This window comes from Suncus etruscus, chromosome 1 (assembly GCF_024139225.1).
Source record: "Suncus etruscus isolate mSunEtr1 chromosome 1, mSunEtr1.pri.cur, whole genome shotgun sequence".
Classification (NCBI taxonomy): Eukaryota; Metazoa; Chordata; class Mammalia; order Eulipotyphla; family Soricidae; genus Suncus; species Suncus etruscus.
Genome location: NC_064848.1, coordinates 1,660,113 through 1,678,588, shown reverse-complemented (window position 1 = coordinate 1,678,588; position 18,476 = coordinate 1,660,113). Strand labels below are relative to the sequence as shown.

At 43.3% G+C, this 18,476-nt stretch overlaps 1 protein-coding gene across 1 annotated transcript in view; it reads left to right on the top strand.

The window, feature by feature from the left end:
* The first annotated feature begins 10,891 nt into the window (after nt 1-10,891).
* The window catches only part of ETFA (electron transfer flavoprotein subunit alpha), a 74,429-nt gene continuing 66,844 nt past the window's right edge, over nt 10,892-18,476 (top strand). Inside the window, exon 1 of the mRNA XM_049778238.1 lies at nt 10,892-10,975. Coding sequence (XP_049634195.1) covers nt 10,937-10,975 — 39 coding nt within the window. The 5' untranslated portion in view covers nt 10,892-10,936. The remainder of the gene's footprint in view (nt 10,976-18,476) is intronic.

The following is an 18,476-nucleotide window of genomic DNA, read 5'->3' as shown; positions in this document are numbered from 1 at the left end:
AAGAGGTTGATACCCTCAAAGCCTTTATGTATTAAGGATTCAAATAAGGGACTGGTGAGATTGTATAGCAGGCATGGGGCTTGCTTTGCAAGAGGCCAGACCAGGATTCGAATCCCAACGTCCCATATGGTTCCCCAGAGCCTACAATAGTAGTATACACATACATACATATATACATATACACATACATATACATATATGTATATACATATACATATACATATATGTATGTATATACATATACATGTATGTATGTATGTATGTATATATATATATATATATATATATATATAGCAGGCGGGTGTGACCCCCTTCAAAAAAAAAAAAATCAAAAAATATTTTTAAAGCCTCCTACCCTAACTCCCCTCCCTGAACCTCTTCTTGTCAGTAATTCCATTGCAATTGTCAATGTCTACTCCTTATTTTGTTGTGTTACTAGAAAGTATTGGTGGGGGGGGTAGAGGGGAGTTCCAAAAGGTGCTCCATAGTCCAGGGGGCCACTAATGATGCTTGGTCAATTGAATCACTGTTTCAGTGCAACCCAAGGGTAAAAAGCTGCTGGGCTTTGCAATGTAGGAGGACCCTCCACCTAGCAGTGATGGGGGTTCCAGGGTCACAGTTGGCAGTGCTTGGGTGCTTCTGGACCTGCATCTGATGATGTTTGGGGAACCACATGGTGCCAGGAACTAAACCCAATTGGGAGCAAGACAAGCATGTACCCTAATCATCATGCTATCTCCTAGCACCTATTTGTTATTTTTTAAAAGTCTTTATATTGAGCACATAGGTGAAATCTTTCAATACTTATTTTTTTCTGACTAATTTCACTTGGCATAATTCTCTAGAGCTCCTTCTACTTGGTTGCAATTGCAATTTATCTTTTGTGTTCTTTTTGTTTTGGGGACATATCTAATGGTGCCCAGGGCTTACTCATGGCTCTGAGCTCTGACAGGGTTTAGGGAACAATATCAGGTTCTGGGGATCAAGCACCAGGTCATCCACATGCAAAGCAGGCACCCTGCCTATTGATTTATTTACCAAGTCCCCCCAATTTAATCTTTTTATAGTTGAATTGTATTCAAATAATAAATGTCCCACACTTATTTATCCAAAAGTCTCTCAAAATGCATTTGGGGAGGATGTTGGGACACACCCAACTGTGCTCAGGGCTTGTTCCTAGTCCTGTACCCAGGGATCACTCCTGACAAGGTCAGGGATGATGGAGTGCCAAAGACCCAACTCCGCTTGGCTACATGGAAGTCAAACACCCTACCTGCTGTACTATCTTTCCAGCCCCATATTGCTTCGACATTTTAGCTGGAGTAAATAACACTGCAATAAACATTGGGATGTATATTTTTATATATTATATAAAATATTTATATATTATATTATTAGTATATATTAGTATATATACTAATATATATACTATATTATTAGTATATATATTAGTATATATAAATATAAGAGCCACCCAGTGAAGCTCAGGGATTATCAGGGCTTTCTTCTGACAATATTCCAGGGTACCATGAGGAGGATCACATATTAAACTTGTGCTTTACCACTTGTGTGCATCCATTTTTAGTTTCCTAAGGAAAATCTATAATATTTTTCAAAATGATGGCAGTAATCTACAATCTCATCTGTAACTCCAAATCCTGGGGCTCAACTCACCTAGACATGCTCAAAGTCTTTCTGATGAACTGAAATAAAAGTGTCTTCAGTACTACATTCTCATTGGTCTTCAAGAACCAAGAGAAAAAAATAGGATTTGTCATAGGGCTACCAGTGTCCTATGACACAAAGTAAGATAAAAAAAGTAATGCAACCGAAGGCTGGAGAGGTGGTGCAGCAATAGAGCATTTGCCTTGCATGCAGCTGACCTAGGACGGATGATCCCCTGATGTTCCATATGGTCCCCCAAGCCAGGAGTGATTTCTGAGTGCATGGCCAGAAGTAAACCCTGAGCCTCACTGGGTGTAGCCCAAAACCCAAAAATACATAAATAAATAAATAAATAAATAAATAAATAAATAAATAAATAAATAAATAAATAAAATAATGCAACCCAGCTGGAGAGATGTCCATTCCTTGCACACAGCTTACCTAAATTTGATCCCTGGACTACATATGATCACCTAAACACAGAACCAGGAGAAAGCAGTATGTCCCCCACAAAAAATAAAAAGTAATAAAACAATGTTTTCATTTTATACCAGTAATATAGTGATACCCAAAAAGCAAAGAGAGATTTCAGAAAAAAATTCAAAGCACTTTTTCATTGAACTTGGTGGAAAAACTATTGCAGTCTTTTATTTTTCTCATCTGGCTGCAAAATGCTAAAAACTTCATTAGGACAACAAAATAGGAACTACTGGGCTGAAGTCTTAGATGTGAGGACAAAGCATCAAACTCCAGAAGCAAGGTTAGGCGACAGGAATGAGCCCCAAACCTGTATAGTGGACAATCTGGTCCCACTGCTCAGTCCCACTATTTTCATTATTGTGTCATGTCTACCTGTGGGTGTATGAAGAGAATGAAGATGTCGAGGGGCCAGGAGACAATTTAATTCTCAAGGACTTTAGTAAAGTGGCTTGAAATCCCTTACCTAAGCATTAAGAATGTGATTACAATTATGCAGATGTAATCTCTGCTCCTTTTCATGAAAAAGGACACTCTGGGACAAATATGTCATGAAATCCATTAGACAAGAGAAGGTGCCACTCTCCTGTACAACATCTACAACACTGGTGAGGCTGCAAGCTTAGCAGAAAGCTGCCAAGCCATTGAATCTTGGGTAGATGGAAAGACTGGTTCCATTTAGAGACCAGTTTCTAACAGGCATTAGAGATGAGAACAACTGTCCTGTGGGATTTCAGTGGGAATCCCTTGGGCAGTTGCAGGTTCTGCATCAGCAAAAGTTCCAGCGTCCTTGACTATGTTGGAAAGATCTACATATACATATTTTATTAAGCTTAAAATAAGACTGCAATATATATGTATAAACTAAAAATACCCCACAGTATATGTTGTAATCTGGTAATAAATAACATGCCCTGCTATGCTCAGGTCTTACTTCTTAGAGCTCTGAGCTCAGGGCTCACTTCTGGCGACCATCTGAGATATCAAAATAGGCTGGGCACATGCAAGTCAAATGACCTACCAGCTGTATACCCCTGAATATTTGAAAGCAATTTTCCCCAAAAGAACACCTATACAACAAACTTCATCAGCTTCCTAACAGTTTTTCATTTTACTGATTACTTATAGTTGGAGATACTTTGGAACAGAATAATGTTAGTATGATCTTTGTATGATCCAATCCATATGCTTCCTTGACTTTGCCTTTAGAGTGAATTTTGTCAGCATCGTCTAATGTTCATATATTTAGCAAAACCAGTGACACAGCGTATTCACTGCACAAAAAGCCACCCCTGAGCCTGAGGTCCTGATCCTCACCAGGAGTAATCTCTGAGCACAGAGCTAGTATTAATGCCTGAATACCACTGGAGGCGTCACCGAAAGAGTGAAAAATTTCAACAAAACAAATCACTAAAGTGTTATTTTAGGCGGCTACAGCTTAGAGGTAATTTCTCAGATAGACATGTTTAATGAGTACCACAAATAATTTTACCATTATATCACCAGGAAGGTGCTAGCAGTACTCTTTGACCAATGAAGACATTAAAAAACAACCAGTGAAATGAAGGAATATCTCAATTAAAAATGGAAAAAATACACTATTCAGGACATAAACTCATGTCAGACACCTGCTCTCTTGTAAAGATTAAAAATATTACATTTCTCTTACCCAATAATCTTACCCTTAAAACCTGTCACTCTGGTATCATCTGGGATTTCAACATCTGGTAATAATAGGACCAGTAATTATTAAAAATATACTAAAAGAAGCTGTTTGCATAACCCATAAATTTTAGAGGTTTCACGGTCATGACTTTCAAACAAGGAAATGACAACATCAGGGGAAAAACAGATAAGTTGAAAGGAGTGTCTAAAATTGGTGCAGTTAAAACCATCTGCAAGTATTTTTAGCACAAAAAAAAGTTCTGTTGGCAGACATTGCTAGAAAAGTAGGTATGTTTTTGGTCTGTGCTTAGAAAGGTAGAATGTTATTAAAAGATAATTTCTCGGGGCTGAAGAGCTAGCATGGAGGTAAGGCGTTTTGCCTTTCATGCAGAGGGCCATTGGTTCGAATCCCGGCATCCCATATGGTCCTCGGAGCCTGCCAGGAGCGATTTCTGAGCTTGGAGCCAGGAGTGACCCCTGAGCGCTGCCGGGTGTGACACACACACACACACACACACACACACACACACACACACACACACACACACAAAGGGTAATTTCTCTGTTGAGAATGTGGAACATGCTTCAACAATATGAAACCAGTTTTAAGACTCAAGGTCTTGGGCCTAAGAGACAGCACAGCTATTGGGTATGTGCTTTGCATGTGACTAATCCAGGGTTCAACCCCTGGATTTTCATTTGGTCCCCTAGCACTGCCAGAAGATTTTCCTGATGCAGCCAAGAGTAAGACCTGAACATCAATGGGTCTGATTTTGGGGCCCCAAAACAGAAACAAGACAATCAAAAACGATTTAACCCTTTCTTTTCCTTCCATCCTTTTTTTTTTTTTTTTTTTTTTTTTTTTTTTTTTTTGGGCCACACCCGGCATTGCTCAGGGGTGACTCCTGGCTGTCTGCTCAGAAATAGCTCCTGGCAGGCACGGGGGACCATATGGGACACCAGGATTCGAAACAACCACCTTTGGTCCTGGATCGGCTGCTTGCAAGGCAGACGCCGCTGTGCTATCTCTCTGGGCCCTCCTTCCATCCTTTTTTAATGCTTCCTTCCTTTTTTTATGCTTCCCTTCCTCCCTTCCTTTCTTTCCTCCCTCCTTCCTTCTCTCCCTCCCTCACTGCATCCCACTCTCCCTTCTTCCTTTCCTTCCTTCCTTCCTTCCTTCCTTCCTTCCTTCCTTCCTTCCTTCCTTCCTTCCTTCCTTCCTTCCTTCCTTCCTTCCTTCCTTCCTTCCTTCCTTCCCTCTTTCCTTCCTTTCTTCCTCCTTTTCTTTCTTTATTCCTGGTGGTAGTTTTGGGATCTTACGTGGTAATGGAGATTGAACCAGAATTGTCATGTACAAGACAGGTTCTTTAACTTTTAAGATAGCTCTCCAACTCCACTCATTTCTAGAAGATCCTCTTTGAAGCAGAGAAGGGACTGCCACAAGCAAGCCCTGGAGGGCCAATCTTCAACAACCCCCAATTCATTCACACTTTCAGTGACATAGTAGATTCACTGTGTAAACTCAGTTTCAGAGCAAACCCTCAGGATCCTTACCTGTCTAAACAAACTTTAACCCAAACTTCCATTATTCTGTAGCAGCCCTAGAAGGTGCATTGAAGGGTGTTCAAGGTGCTAAGTTTGAGTAAAGCAGACTTTCATCCAGAGTCCAGAAATGGTGAAGAAAAGAGGTGGGTAGGTTTTGTACAAAGACCCATATTTTAGAGAATGAAATTATAAATTAAATTACTGTATTTTCAAATAATTCTATGGTTTTTTTTTTTTTACTGGTGGGGGGTGTGTCACACCCAGCTGCGCTCAGGGCTTACTCCTGGCTCTGCACTCAGAAGTCACTCCTGGCAGGCTCGGGGGCCACATGGATGCCAGGGATCAAACCCAGGTCTATCCCAGGTTGTCTACGTGTAAGGCAAACACCCTCCTGCTGTGCTATCGCTCCAGCCCTGTATATTTTCAAATAATTTTAATAGGAGGGTTATAAACTGCTGTTCTCAGGACTTACTCATTGCTGTAAACTCTGCACTCAGGGATCATTTCAGGAGGGCTTAGGGAATAGGTGGTGCCAGAAATGTACCCAGCGACATGCATGGCAAACACCCCACCAGCTGTAATATTTCTCCACCCTTTCAAATTTTTTTTTATTAATCAACTTATTTTTTTTAAGTTTTGGGCCACACCTGGCAGCGCTCAGGGGCTACTCCTGGCTCTGTGCTCAGAAATCGCTCCTGGCAGGCATGGGGGATCATATGGGATGATGGAATTCGAATCACATTCTATCCTGGATGGGCTGTGTGCAAGGCAAATGCCCTACCACTGTGCTATCTTTCTGACCCTGTTTATTTGTTTTTAACAAAAAAAATAATTGAAAGGACATACCCTTGTGATCTCTCTGTATGTACCATGCAATTTGCACATTTAACAATTATTTAGGGTCTGGCGAGATAGCATGGAGGTAATGCGTTTACCTTTCATGCAGAAGGTCATCGGTTCGAATCCCGGCGTCCCATATGGTCCCCTTGAGCACTGCCGGGTGTGTATATTTTCTGTTTTTAGAGTGACACACAGCAGTGCACAGGGCTTACTGCTGGCTCTCTGCTCAGGACTCACTCCCACAGGAGCTCAGGGGACCACATGGGGTGCTGGGGTTTGAACCTGGGTTGGCCATGTGCAAGGCAAATGTCCTACCTTATGTATTGTCTCTACAGTCTTTTATTTATTTTTTTTGGTTTTTGATTTTTGGGCGGCACTCAGGGGTTCCTCCTGGCTCTACTCTCAGAAATCGCTCCTGGCAGGCTCAGGGGACCATATGGGATGCCGGGATTCTAACCACTGACCTTCTGCATGCAAGGCAAATGTCTTACCTCCATGCTCTCTCTCCAGCCCCCTGTCTCTCCAGTCTTATTTGTACATGCTTTATGGGAACAAAGTCTGTTCAGACTTTTTCCATTTATACCAGTGGTCTGTTTAATAAAGTTAGAGAGCATCATTCTGCACATAAATTTCTTGTCGGATACACAACTTGAAAATATTTTTCCCATTCTGTGAATTTTTTTTCTTGATAACATCTTTTGAAAGGACAAACTATAAATGGTTGCTATGTATGTTTGTATGTAGATATGTTTTAAATGACTTTACTAAGGCAAAGTATACATGCAAGAACATTTCCCAAGTTTTGATACATTTATATAGTTATGAAATATAGTTTCTATGAAATTTATATAGTTATAGAATATTTTTATCTCCCAGAGAGTTCCCTTGGGATGTTTGCTATCCATCCACATTCTCCACCCCTAGGTTCTAGCAGCCAAATACTTACTTCTTGTTCATATAATTTTGTTGTTTTTGGACAATTATGTAAATAGAATTATATGTCATTTGTTTCTGGGTTCTTTCACTTAGCATAATGATTTAGAGATTGACTCATGTTGTTGTATGTAATTATAGGGTATCTTTCTTTATTGTTTTATAAGATTATAATGAATACAAGAATATAAGATTACAATATAAAATACAATGAATTTTATAAGAATACAAATATAATAACATTTTTATCACAGGTCACTAGAATAAAACCCCATAGACTAGGCGGTATATACAACATTTTCTCACAGTTCTCAAACTTTGAGATCAGGAGACTGGCATGGCCAGGTCTTGAGAATACTTGTCCTGGCTTGTAGACAGTTTGCTCCTCTCCATCCTCACCTGAGAGAAGGAATTCCACCTGGAGGCACCGCTTTCATGACCTCTTGTAAACCTGAATTCTCCCAAAGGCCCTATCTTTAAACACCATCATACTGGGTGATTAAAACTTAAGGGACCAATTTTGTCCCTACAATAAAATATAGTAGAGCATGACTATATTAACCAGTTAATATATTAGCCAGTTCATAAGTATTTGAGTTATTTCAAGTGTGAGACTGTCATAAATTCAACTGTTATCAATATTTGAATATAATTTCAATCTAGATTGTGAGCTTAGAAGTTGCCATAAGACCTTACCAGCGCAGTATAGTCAGACTACTCTGTGGTAGGTAGCTTCTGACAATGGTGCCTAGAATGAAAGTATTTGCCATTGACACTGGGAGACAATGGCTAACAACTAGTTCAACATATTTTATGTAAGGGTTGGGGAGATAGTACAGCAGGCCCATGCTACTTAGTACTCTCTTGCTCAACTATAACAATAAACAAACAACTACAGCAAGCTTGACCTGAGACAGGTCAGGTGGTCAGGGGCTCAGATCCTAAACCAAGCTTCTGAGACCATAGTAGATGCTAAGGGAACATAGGATGAATAGCAAGGAAGATAATTAGTATCTGTGGTGATACACGGATTGTAGCACCCTTTGGGAGAGAGCATAGTTCATCTCACTAACTTTCCTATTCTAAGTTTCAAGAGAAGAAATAAAGGAAAATATTCAAGGAGAAAGTGAGCAGTTAGGCGAGAATGCTCTCATGCATGATCCCTTCTTGTCACAGACAGGAAGCTCCTGCCCAGACACAAGCTGCTCATCACTTATTGTCACTGAGAAACCACAAGAACCCTAGATTCCGATGAACTTTCATCCCTAACACCCCTCTTCCATGTCTTCTAAAAGCCTAATAAAATCCAGTCCTTCCTTAGGCTCATGGGTCGATGGTTTGCCATATTTTGCTTGTCCTGTCTTGCAATTCTTTTACTGTTACAAATAAGCTCAATTTGACTAGTCATTATTTTTATTTATTTATTTATTTATTTATTTATTTTGCCATACCCTTCAGTGCTCACAACTCACTCCTGGCTCTATTATACTCAGGGATCACTTCTGGCAAGCTTTGGGAGACTATAGAGAATGCTGGAGACAGAATTCAGATCAGTTATATGCAAGGTAAATACCTGAACCCCTGTACTATCTCCCCAGCCCCAAGACCTTGATATTTCATTTCAAGCTTGATGGTATGCACCAGGAATTCTGGAGGAGCTATTCTTGAACTGGAGTCATGAAGAGGAAAGACAGGGGACAATTTTTCCCTGCTGGGATGGATTAAGAATGCAAGGATTCACTATGTTAATGTTCCAGTCCTACTCCCACTCCTTTCTTCTTTCCTTTTCCCTTTGGATAAATATTCCTATGTATAATGCTCTCTAAATACCCTTTTGTATGGGCTGATGCTAAAAATAATATTCAGCGAGCAAAGCACCTCATTACTAAGCAGAAAAGAGACTCTCAAATATCTCTAGGGAAATCATCTAAGCTATGTTTTAGTACATGTCATTTTGGTGATAATGAACCTCTTGTAAATATGAACCCTCTGATGCATCTTCCCCAAGTCTAGAGGACATCTCATATATGCTCATGAGCAGTTAGGCAGTTTTCTCAGACCCAGGAAGTTTTCTGTTTCTTTCTCTGCTTTGGTTCAGCTTGCCATCGATCACTCTGTTTCATGGGCATGACTCCTCTGCTGGCATGACTGCTATTGCTGATTCATTTGGCTTTGGAGATGCCAAAGCTGTTTGGTGAGGGTGGCTATAGGGCTAGAGAAGCATCTCTCACCTTTGAGCTTTGCTTTCTATAGTTAGGAGGCAGGGAATAAGATTATTTCATGTGCTTTCTTGTTGTTGTTGTTTTTGGGTCACACCCAACAGCGCTCAGGAGTTACTCCTGGCAGGCTTAGGGGAGGGGGGGCCATATAGGATGCTGGGATTTGAACCAGGTCTGTCCTGTGTTGGCCGTGTGCAAGGCAAATGCCTTGCCGCTGTGCTATTGCCCTATTTCACGTGCTTTTGAATATATATGTGTTTCTGGTTTTTGGGGTGCACAGGCAGGGGTGCTCAGGGTTTAGCCCTGGTTCTCTGCTCAGGAATTACTCCTGGGAGGGCTTGGGGAACCATATAGGATGCTGGGGGTCAAACCTGGGTCGGACATACGCAGGGTAAATGCCCTACCATTGTAATTTCGTTCAGGTGCCTATATTGTTGTTTTTAAATAACATAACCCTCTTGCTTTCAATGTTGTAGGGCTTGGATATAAATCCAGTGAGGTGCTAAGCTGAAAGGCAAGTATAGTGAGAAACAAAATAAGTTGTTTTTCTCACAAAGAAATAAATCTCTCCATACAGATTTATGGGGATGGGGATAAGCATGACTGCAGTCTACCATGTCGGTATATACGTATCTAAAGCCACACAATTTCGAGTCCAGTTGGGTTTCCTCCTCTTTGTTCACCCAGAGCAATAGTGAGGGAAAGGAATCAGCCATCTTAGAGAACAGCAGAAATGTCATGGACATGTATTGACAGGTAGACTAGGCCTCTGGGAAGGGGAATTTTAAGAGCGCAAGCCAAAGCAGAGCACAGTCAGTGCCTGGAGAATGTTTGTGGCCTCCAAGAGCTTGTTCTAGGGAAGTTTTGCATTTCTAACTGGGGAGGTCATTAGTAGACAAATAAACAGATAGCCGTTGGCATACACATAAATGTGTGTCTTGTTCATGGGTAGTAAGTGCCAAGGGGAAAAATGGTCAACCAGATGACAAGAGTGCCTGGAGTGGGAGCTTGCTCTGAGAAGCTGGTTTTGCGCAGAGCCTCGAACCAAGTAAGGGAAAGAGTCGCCAAAGTCCCCAAGGAGGAGCGTTTCGCGCCAGGCCAGAGTGGAAGGCGAAGCCCTGGAGCTGCAGGAGCCTCTCGGCCAGTTCAAGGAGTCGCAAGGTCGTTTGCGTCGCGCTGGGGGCGAGAGCCGGGCCAAGAGGTCGAGCGGGCCACGAGGCCGCTCGGGTCCGTTCGGGGCCGCTCGGGGCCGCTCGGCTCCGCTCGGCTCCACTCGGGTCCGCTCGGGTCCGCGCTCGGCTGCGCTCGGCTCCGCGATCGGCTGCGCTCGGCTCCGCGCTCGGGTCCGCTCGGGTCCGCTCGGCTCCGCTCGGCCCCGCTCGGCCCCGCTCGGCTCGGCTCGGCTCCTCTCCGCGCCCCTTCGGCCCAGCTCCCGGCCCCGCCCCGTCGCGCTCTGCCCAACGGGCGGCCGCCTCGTCCCGCCCCGCCCCGGTCCCGCTCCGGGTCTCGCGAGCGTTGGGGGCGGCGGGGGCTGCTGCGGGCGCTCCGAGGGAACCGGCGGACGCCGCGGCGGGGAGCGAAGCGCAGGCAGCATGTTCCGAGTGGCGGCGCCCGGGCGGCTCCGGCGGGCGGTGAGTGCGGGCGGCCGCGCGGGCGGGAGCGGTCTGGGCTTGCGCAGTTCGGTCGCGCGGCGCCCTCGGGGTCGCGCCCCGCCGGGCTCAAGGTCAAGGCGGCGGGAGAGTCGGCCCTGCGCAGGCGCAGGCGCGGCCCCGAAGCAGCCGCCGCCGTGGCCGGCGCTCAGGCTCCAGCCCACCCAGGAGTCGAGTCAGCCCCAGTCCCAAGCGCGGCACTGACTGCGCTTGTGCATTTGGGGGGGAAGAGTCTGCACATGCTTTCCTCCGGCTTAAAACTCAGTTGGAGCGGGATCTTGCACCAGGAAGACAGGACACTGAAAGTGGGATCAGAAACTTTCTCCGTGTTTCTGTACTGAGACACAGACAGACAGACAGACACACACACACAGACAGAGACACACACAGACAGAGAGACACACACACAGAGACACACACAGACACATACACAGAGAAACACACAGACAGACACACAGACAGACACACACACAGAGACACACACACAGAGACACACACAGAGACACAGACAGACACACAGACAGATAGAGACACACAGACACACAGAGAGACACACACACAGAGACACAGACAGACACACACACAGAGAGAGACACACACACAGAGACACACAGAGAGACAGATAGAGACACACACAGACAGAGACACACACACAAACAAACACACACAGTGTTTCCCATCTTACTCTGGGATTTTCTTTGTAGGACACAGCTGCCAATCTTTCTGAAATTCTGTCAGGTTGTGTATTCCTTGCTCTGTTACAAAGAAATCCCACTTCTTAGCTTCTTCCATTCGAACCCGTCCCATTTTATTTAGGTCAAGTGTTCTTTCACTCAAGAGAACTTTCTTTTTTTTTTTTTTCTCTTCAAGGCTCTTAAACAAATTAAAGCACCAGATTTTTTGGGAGAAATTCCAGGTGTTAGAGCCAAACACGAATAAAGTGCTACCTATGCACTTGGGTCATGTAGGAGTTAGCAGAAGAAAAGAAATGATTAGCCTGAGTAGTTTTTTATTGTTTTGCAGTTTGCCAGTCTACATGCATAGGCATAATTTCCAAATTTCCAAATCTTGACTGTGGCTTGCCAAGGACATGCCCTTGACACTCTCAGTATGTGAAGTCAGGCTAAGAAGAGAAGCAATTCTAAAGTCATTAAGAAATACTTGAGACATTGGACATTCAAACACGGAACACTTTGTAGGATGGATATGTAAGTGTACATCTTTAAAGCTTTTTAAAATTTGAAATCATTTTATACAGCAAAGTACAACACTGTTTTTGGCTTTCGGGACCACAGGGCATGACTGGGATTGAACCCAGGTTGGCTTCGTGCAAGGCAAACACCCTACCCACTGTGCCATCTCTCTGGCCCAAGGAAAGTACAACAATGTTATAAAGAACTCTTACAACTCTTTGCTGAGTTTCACCAGCTGTTACCAGTTGGCATATTTGACTTATTTTCATACATTACTCGTATTCCTTGTTCTGTTTAAAAAAACCCAGTTATCTCCCCCATACCCTATTTTTTAAATCAGTTCCCTTTTCTTAAACAAATGAAAGCACCAGATGTTGAGAATTTTACCAAGCTTTATGAATCATTTGAGTGTTGCTTATGTGCCCTTTACTCCTCAATAATTCAGTGTGTGTTTGCTATGAATAGGTGGTTCACTTTCAGAGCTCAATATAATTGATAAAGCATAAAATTTGGTGCTGCAATGCTACGTCATCTACAGGTGTTATTAATGTTTCCCATTCTCATAACATTTTCTCTTACTCTGGTTTAGGTAAATCCAGGGTGATCCTTTTTGATTTGGTTTCATATCCTTTTAGTAGTCTATTAGAAAACTTTTCTATTTTTATTGATTTATTTTTTTGGCTTTCCTAGTATTGACTTTGTTGAGAAGTTTTGGGAACATTCTTGGAGGTGCTCAGGAATTACTCCTGGCTCTGCACTCAGAAATCACTCCTGACAGGGCTCTAGGGAGCCTATGGGGTGCCAAGGATTGAACCCAGCTCTGTCATCTGTGAGACAAGCTTCTTACCTGTCCTTAGCTTTCTGGCAGATGGTAGTTTTGCCTGGTGTTTCTTCAGAGTTAGATTCCGGCCAGATACTTCTCACTAAGTGTTAATTGTGTTTTTAATGCATCTTGTTAAGCAAGTTGTAATGTTGCTTGAATCTCCTTATTGATGAGGGTAATTGTAACTACTACTTGCTTCACACACAGTGTTGTTCACCAGGTTTCTCTCCTTTTAAATCGCTCCTCCCTTGCTTGTGACATTTAATTAGCTTCACAAGTCAGAGAGGCATGGAGACTGGGTAATTCCTGTTTCTTGTTAGACTTTTGCACCCACTAAAATAAATAAACATTGTGCTGATGATTCTTGCCTGAGAACTGATTACTAGGATGGCAGTTTTTTTAATTTCACGTCTTTTCTTACATTTATTTGCATTCACCTATAATGAACAACGTTCTTGATAAATTATATATTTTATGTATTCATGGTTTCTTCTTTAGGAGTTAGACAATCCATATAAATATGAAACTCTGGGGGCAAGGATATTGCAAAGGGCTGGGAGCATGCCCGATCTGCATAGGTCCTGTCCAGGATTTGATCTCTTACTCAACATGATTTCCTTGTGGCTCTCAGCCCCATTGGGAGGCCTCCCCTTAAAAAAACAAAAACGAGGGCCCGGAAAGATAGCACAGCGGTGTTTGCCTTGCAAGCAGCCGATCCAGGACCAAAGGTGGTTGGTTCGAATCCCGGTGTCCCATATGGTCCCCCGTGCCTGCCAGGAGCTATTTCTGAGCAGACAGCCAGGAGTAACCCCTGAGCACCGCCGGGTGTGGCCCAAAAACCAAAAAAAAAAAACCAAAACGAAAAACAAAAACGAACCAAAAGAGGTTTAATAAATGCAAAACACTGCCACTTTTCTAGTGCTACCGTTGTTTAATTGGGTGCGGGGAGGTGTGGCGTTGTTGGACTATATCTACTGGTTCTCAGGGACTACTTTTGGCTCTGTATCAGGTCATTGGTCATTTGTAGTGCTGGGATCCCGGCGGGATTCCACCAGGATTGCCTGCATGCAAGGCAGTAAATAGCCTTGAAGCCTGTGCTTTATAGCTGGCTCTCACTTCTTCCATATTTCTAACGTAGAAGTCTCAATTTGGCCCCTGTTCTCTTCTATTTATGATCCTTTTTTTTTTTTGGTTTTTGGGCCACACCCGTTTGACGCTCAGGGGTTACTCCTGGCTATGTGCTCAGAAATCGCCCCTGGCTTGGGGGGACCATATGGGACGCCGGGGGATCGAACCGCGGTCCGTTCCTTGGCTAGCGCTTGTAAGGCAGACACCTTACCTCTAGCGCCACCTTCCCGGCCCTTCTATTTATGATCTTATAAAGTCAGAATAGCTTATCTGAAATTCCCACTTTTGAAAGAAAAAAAATTTCTGTAGCAAAGCAGGAATGAATTTAGAAAGCTAGATTTTTTTGTTTGTTTTTGTTTTGGGGTCACACCCGGCAGCACTCAGGGGCTACTCCTGGCTCCACACTCAGAAATTGCTCCTGGCAGGCTCGAGGGACCCTATGGGATGCCGGGATTCGAACCACCTTCCTTCTGCGATTTGAAACACCATCCTTCTACATGCAAGGCAAACGCCTTACCTCCATGCACTCTCTCCGGCTGTGTGTGCACTCGCTTTTTGTTTCTTGGATCATATCTCTTGTTACTCAGGAGTTAACCCCTGACTGTGCTCAGGGGTCATTCCTTGGGGTGTTCTGGGAACTTCTGTTTGATAGAGGGGCTCAAAGCAAGCACCTTAACTAATCCTCCTTAACTATTAGCTCTCTGGCCTCAGGATAGTTCATGTTTTTCTCTGCCCCCTCACATTTTACTGATGCATCAATTAAATGCTTTTGCTTCATTGGAAAAAACTTCAAGTTAAACCTATCAAAAGATTGTGTTAAGCTATTGATTTAACAATGGAAATGAATATAGTTAACAGTACTAAATAACACTTAAAAAAAAGTAAAGGTGATAAATTTTAAGTTTGTGGGGTATTGGTTTTTTCTTTGGTTTAATTGAAAATATTCCATGTACTATAAGTTGTATTTGTTGGACTGTAAGTTAAATCAGTTATATCTGGGATGTAGCTGTTTCCATTTTTGAGTGATTTCTGCTATGTAACAAAGTCCTAACTTTGATGAGTTCCTCATTGTCTTTTGTTAAGAAAGGTGGTGTTTTCCATCCACCATAAAGAGATAGAGACTGGCTTAGAAAAATAGGTAGGTATATGTAGTCAAATTTGTGCAGGACTATTAATCTGTTCTTTTTTTTTTTTTTTTTGGTTTTTGGGTCATACCCAGCGGTTCTCAGGGGTTACTCCTGGCTGTCTGCTCAGAAATAGCTCCTGGCAGGCACGGGGGACCATATGGGACACCGGGATTCGAACCAACCACCTTTGGTCCTATCTCTCCAGGCCCAGGACTATTAATCTGAATATTTATATTTTAGTAATTAGCCATTGAAATAGATTTTTTGGCTATGAGAATATATGAACAAAAATAGGAAAGTGAAGCAATACTTCTCAAGGTCATTTGTGCATTCTTGCCTTCTTGCCAGACAAGACTCTCTAATTTGTGAACTGTGAAACTAATATGAAGGGGCATGATAGTTTTCAAAATTCCTGGCCTAGCTTCCCCCTACCCCCACTGCCTAGCTATGATAAATGAGAGTGAATGCTGTAATTTATATGCAGATTTGAATGAAGAAAGGGTGTCCACTTTGAATGTGGTTCTGAAAGATTTATTGTATGAAGTAAATTCTGTAAAAATTATGCTGCCTGCCTCTGTGTCTCTTCAAGGGTCTTTGTTTTTAAAAGTGAGGCAAAGAGGCTGTTTTTAATATTCTAATCAATGTCACATAACACTTTTAGACATGATTAAAAGCTTCCCTATTTTATTATGAGGTCAAAGTAAGTTATTTAGCTTAAGTGCAGAAATGTAATGTACAATTTATTACAGAATGTGTGTTAAAATAGGAATAGATGACTTTAATTATGTTATTTTTTGAGTAGAAAAGTTGGAAATATTCTCTGGCTTATTTTTTTATTTCTTTTCTTTTTTTTGGGGGGGGGTCACACCCAGCAGCGCTCAGGGGTTCCTCCTGGCTCTATGCTCAGAAATCGCTCCTGGCAGGCTCTGGTGACCATATGAGATGCTGGGATTCAAACCACTGACCTTCCGCCTGCAAGGCAAACGCCCTACTTCCATGCTATCTCTCTGGCCCCTCTGACTTATTTTTTGCAGTAGCAGGTTTTTCTTTTTCCTTTTTTTAGTTAAGCAAAAAGATCCTCATATCTCTACTCGTTTTTCTTAACCCACAAAGTTTTTCCAAGAAGATTGGGGACAATCTATTAAAATTACTACTTTTTTTTTGTTTGTATATGTTTTCAATTTTCTTTTTTTTCTTTTTTTTTTTTTTTCTTTTTTTGGTTTTTGGGCCACACCCGGTGACGCTCAGGGGTTACTCCTGGCTATGTGCTCAGAAGTCACTCCTGGCTTGGGGGACCATATGGGACGACGGGGAATCGAACTGTGGTCCGTCCTAGGCTAGCGCTGGCAAGGCAGACACCTTACCTCTAGTGCCACCGCGCCGGCCCCTATTTTTCTTTTTAGTTTTGGTCCACAGCTCTCAGTGCTCAGATGTTACTCCTGGCAGGTTTGGGGGAACCATATAGGATGCCAGGGATTGAACCTGAGTCAATTGCATGCAAAGCAAGTACTCTACCTGCTGTACTATGGCTCTGGCTTTAGATCCAACTTTTTCTTTTCCCTTTTAACACTTGCAGGTGATTAACTTCCTGAACATAGAGTTGTTCACATAGGCACAGCAGAAGCGCAACATTAAAAGTTTCCCCTTAAAAGGCCTGTAAAGCAAAGGCAGTGTCAGACGATTAAGGTTGAGTAAGAGCAGGGGTGGCGAACACTCGGCTCTTGAGCTGCATGTGGCTCCGGCCAAAATGAATGCTGCTCTTTGCCTCTTCTCATGATTTTGTGTACTGCAGCTCTGCCAAGTTTGGAATTTTTTGTGCTACTTCTGAGGAGGGACCTCTGAGCGTAGTCTCGCCCCCAGGCTGTGTCATCCCGTCTCCCATCCCTCGGAAACCACTGCAGGGGGACCCGTGTGTCACATGTTGTGTCACATCTTGCCAGTAGTTCTTTGGGTCACACCCGGCAGCACTCAGGGGTTACTCCTGGCTCTATGCTCAGAAATCAGTCCTGGCAGGCTCAGGGGACCATATGGGATGCAGGGATTCGAACCACCGACCTTCTGCATGCGAGGCATGCACCTTATCTTCATGCTATCTCTCCGGTCCCTTTTGCCGGTGGTTCTTAGTGTGGAGGATGCAGCACACCCTCACCATCACTGCAGGATTTTGACCCTCTCTCCAAATGGCAAAATGCAATATGTGTTTCATAGATTGTTGTTAAAATGAGATGCTTTTGTGGGAGTGTTTGTCTGTTTTGGCAGGTCACTACTTGGTGTGGCTCTCTGACTCTCACAGTTTAAAATTTTGGCTCTTTGTGTCAAACTAAGAGGATCATCAGGATTGTTGCACTTAGCTGTGACTTGGTAGTTGGTGACTGAGACTAAAGGGTTCTGCCCTGTTGTAGCCGTGGAACACAAGATGCTGTGAACACAGGAGGAGACCATGGAACAGTAGAGCTGGTGTTTGTCGACCTTGCTATTAAGGAACTGGCTTTGAATGGATGGAGAATGATAAGCCTTGTAAAGCTTGCTGTTAAGAAGTCTCTTGCCCCATCAAGTATCTCCTGGCAATACTTGGCTAACCATGTTGGGTGGCTCAATGCGAGGGCCTGAGAATGTGATGCTGCTTTTACCCTGTGGTGCCAGGATTCTATATCTGACAGTGCTTGGGAGCTGGCTACATCCAGTGGTGGTCGGAGGGCTATGCGGTGTCAAGGATGGAACTTGAGTCCTCATCAATGAAAGCCTCTGACCCCAAGCCCAGTGCCTTCCCCATCATGTCTTCGTATGCCATATAGATGGAACCATACAGTATATCTCTTTCGGGATCATCCCTTTGTCACTTAGCAACTCATTTAAGGTTCTTCTCTGCTTTTATATTTTTTGTTTTTGGGCCACACCCGGCGGTGCTCAGGGGTTACTCCTGGCTGTCTGCTCAGAAATAGCTCCTGGCAGGCACGGGGGACCATATGGGACACCGGGATTCGAACCAACCACCTTTGGTCCTGGATCGGCTGCTTGCAAGGCAAACACCGCTGTGCTATCTCTCCGGGCCCTGCTTTTATATTTTTAATGACAAGTATTCTATTTACTACAACATCACAGGTTTTTGTTTTATTTTGTTCTGGCACCACACCTGGCATTGCTCAGGGTTTATTGCTGGCTCTGTTCTCATGAATCACTCCTGGCAGGGCTCAGGAGACCATAGAGATGTC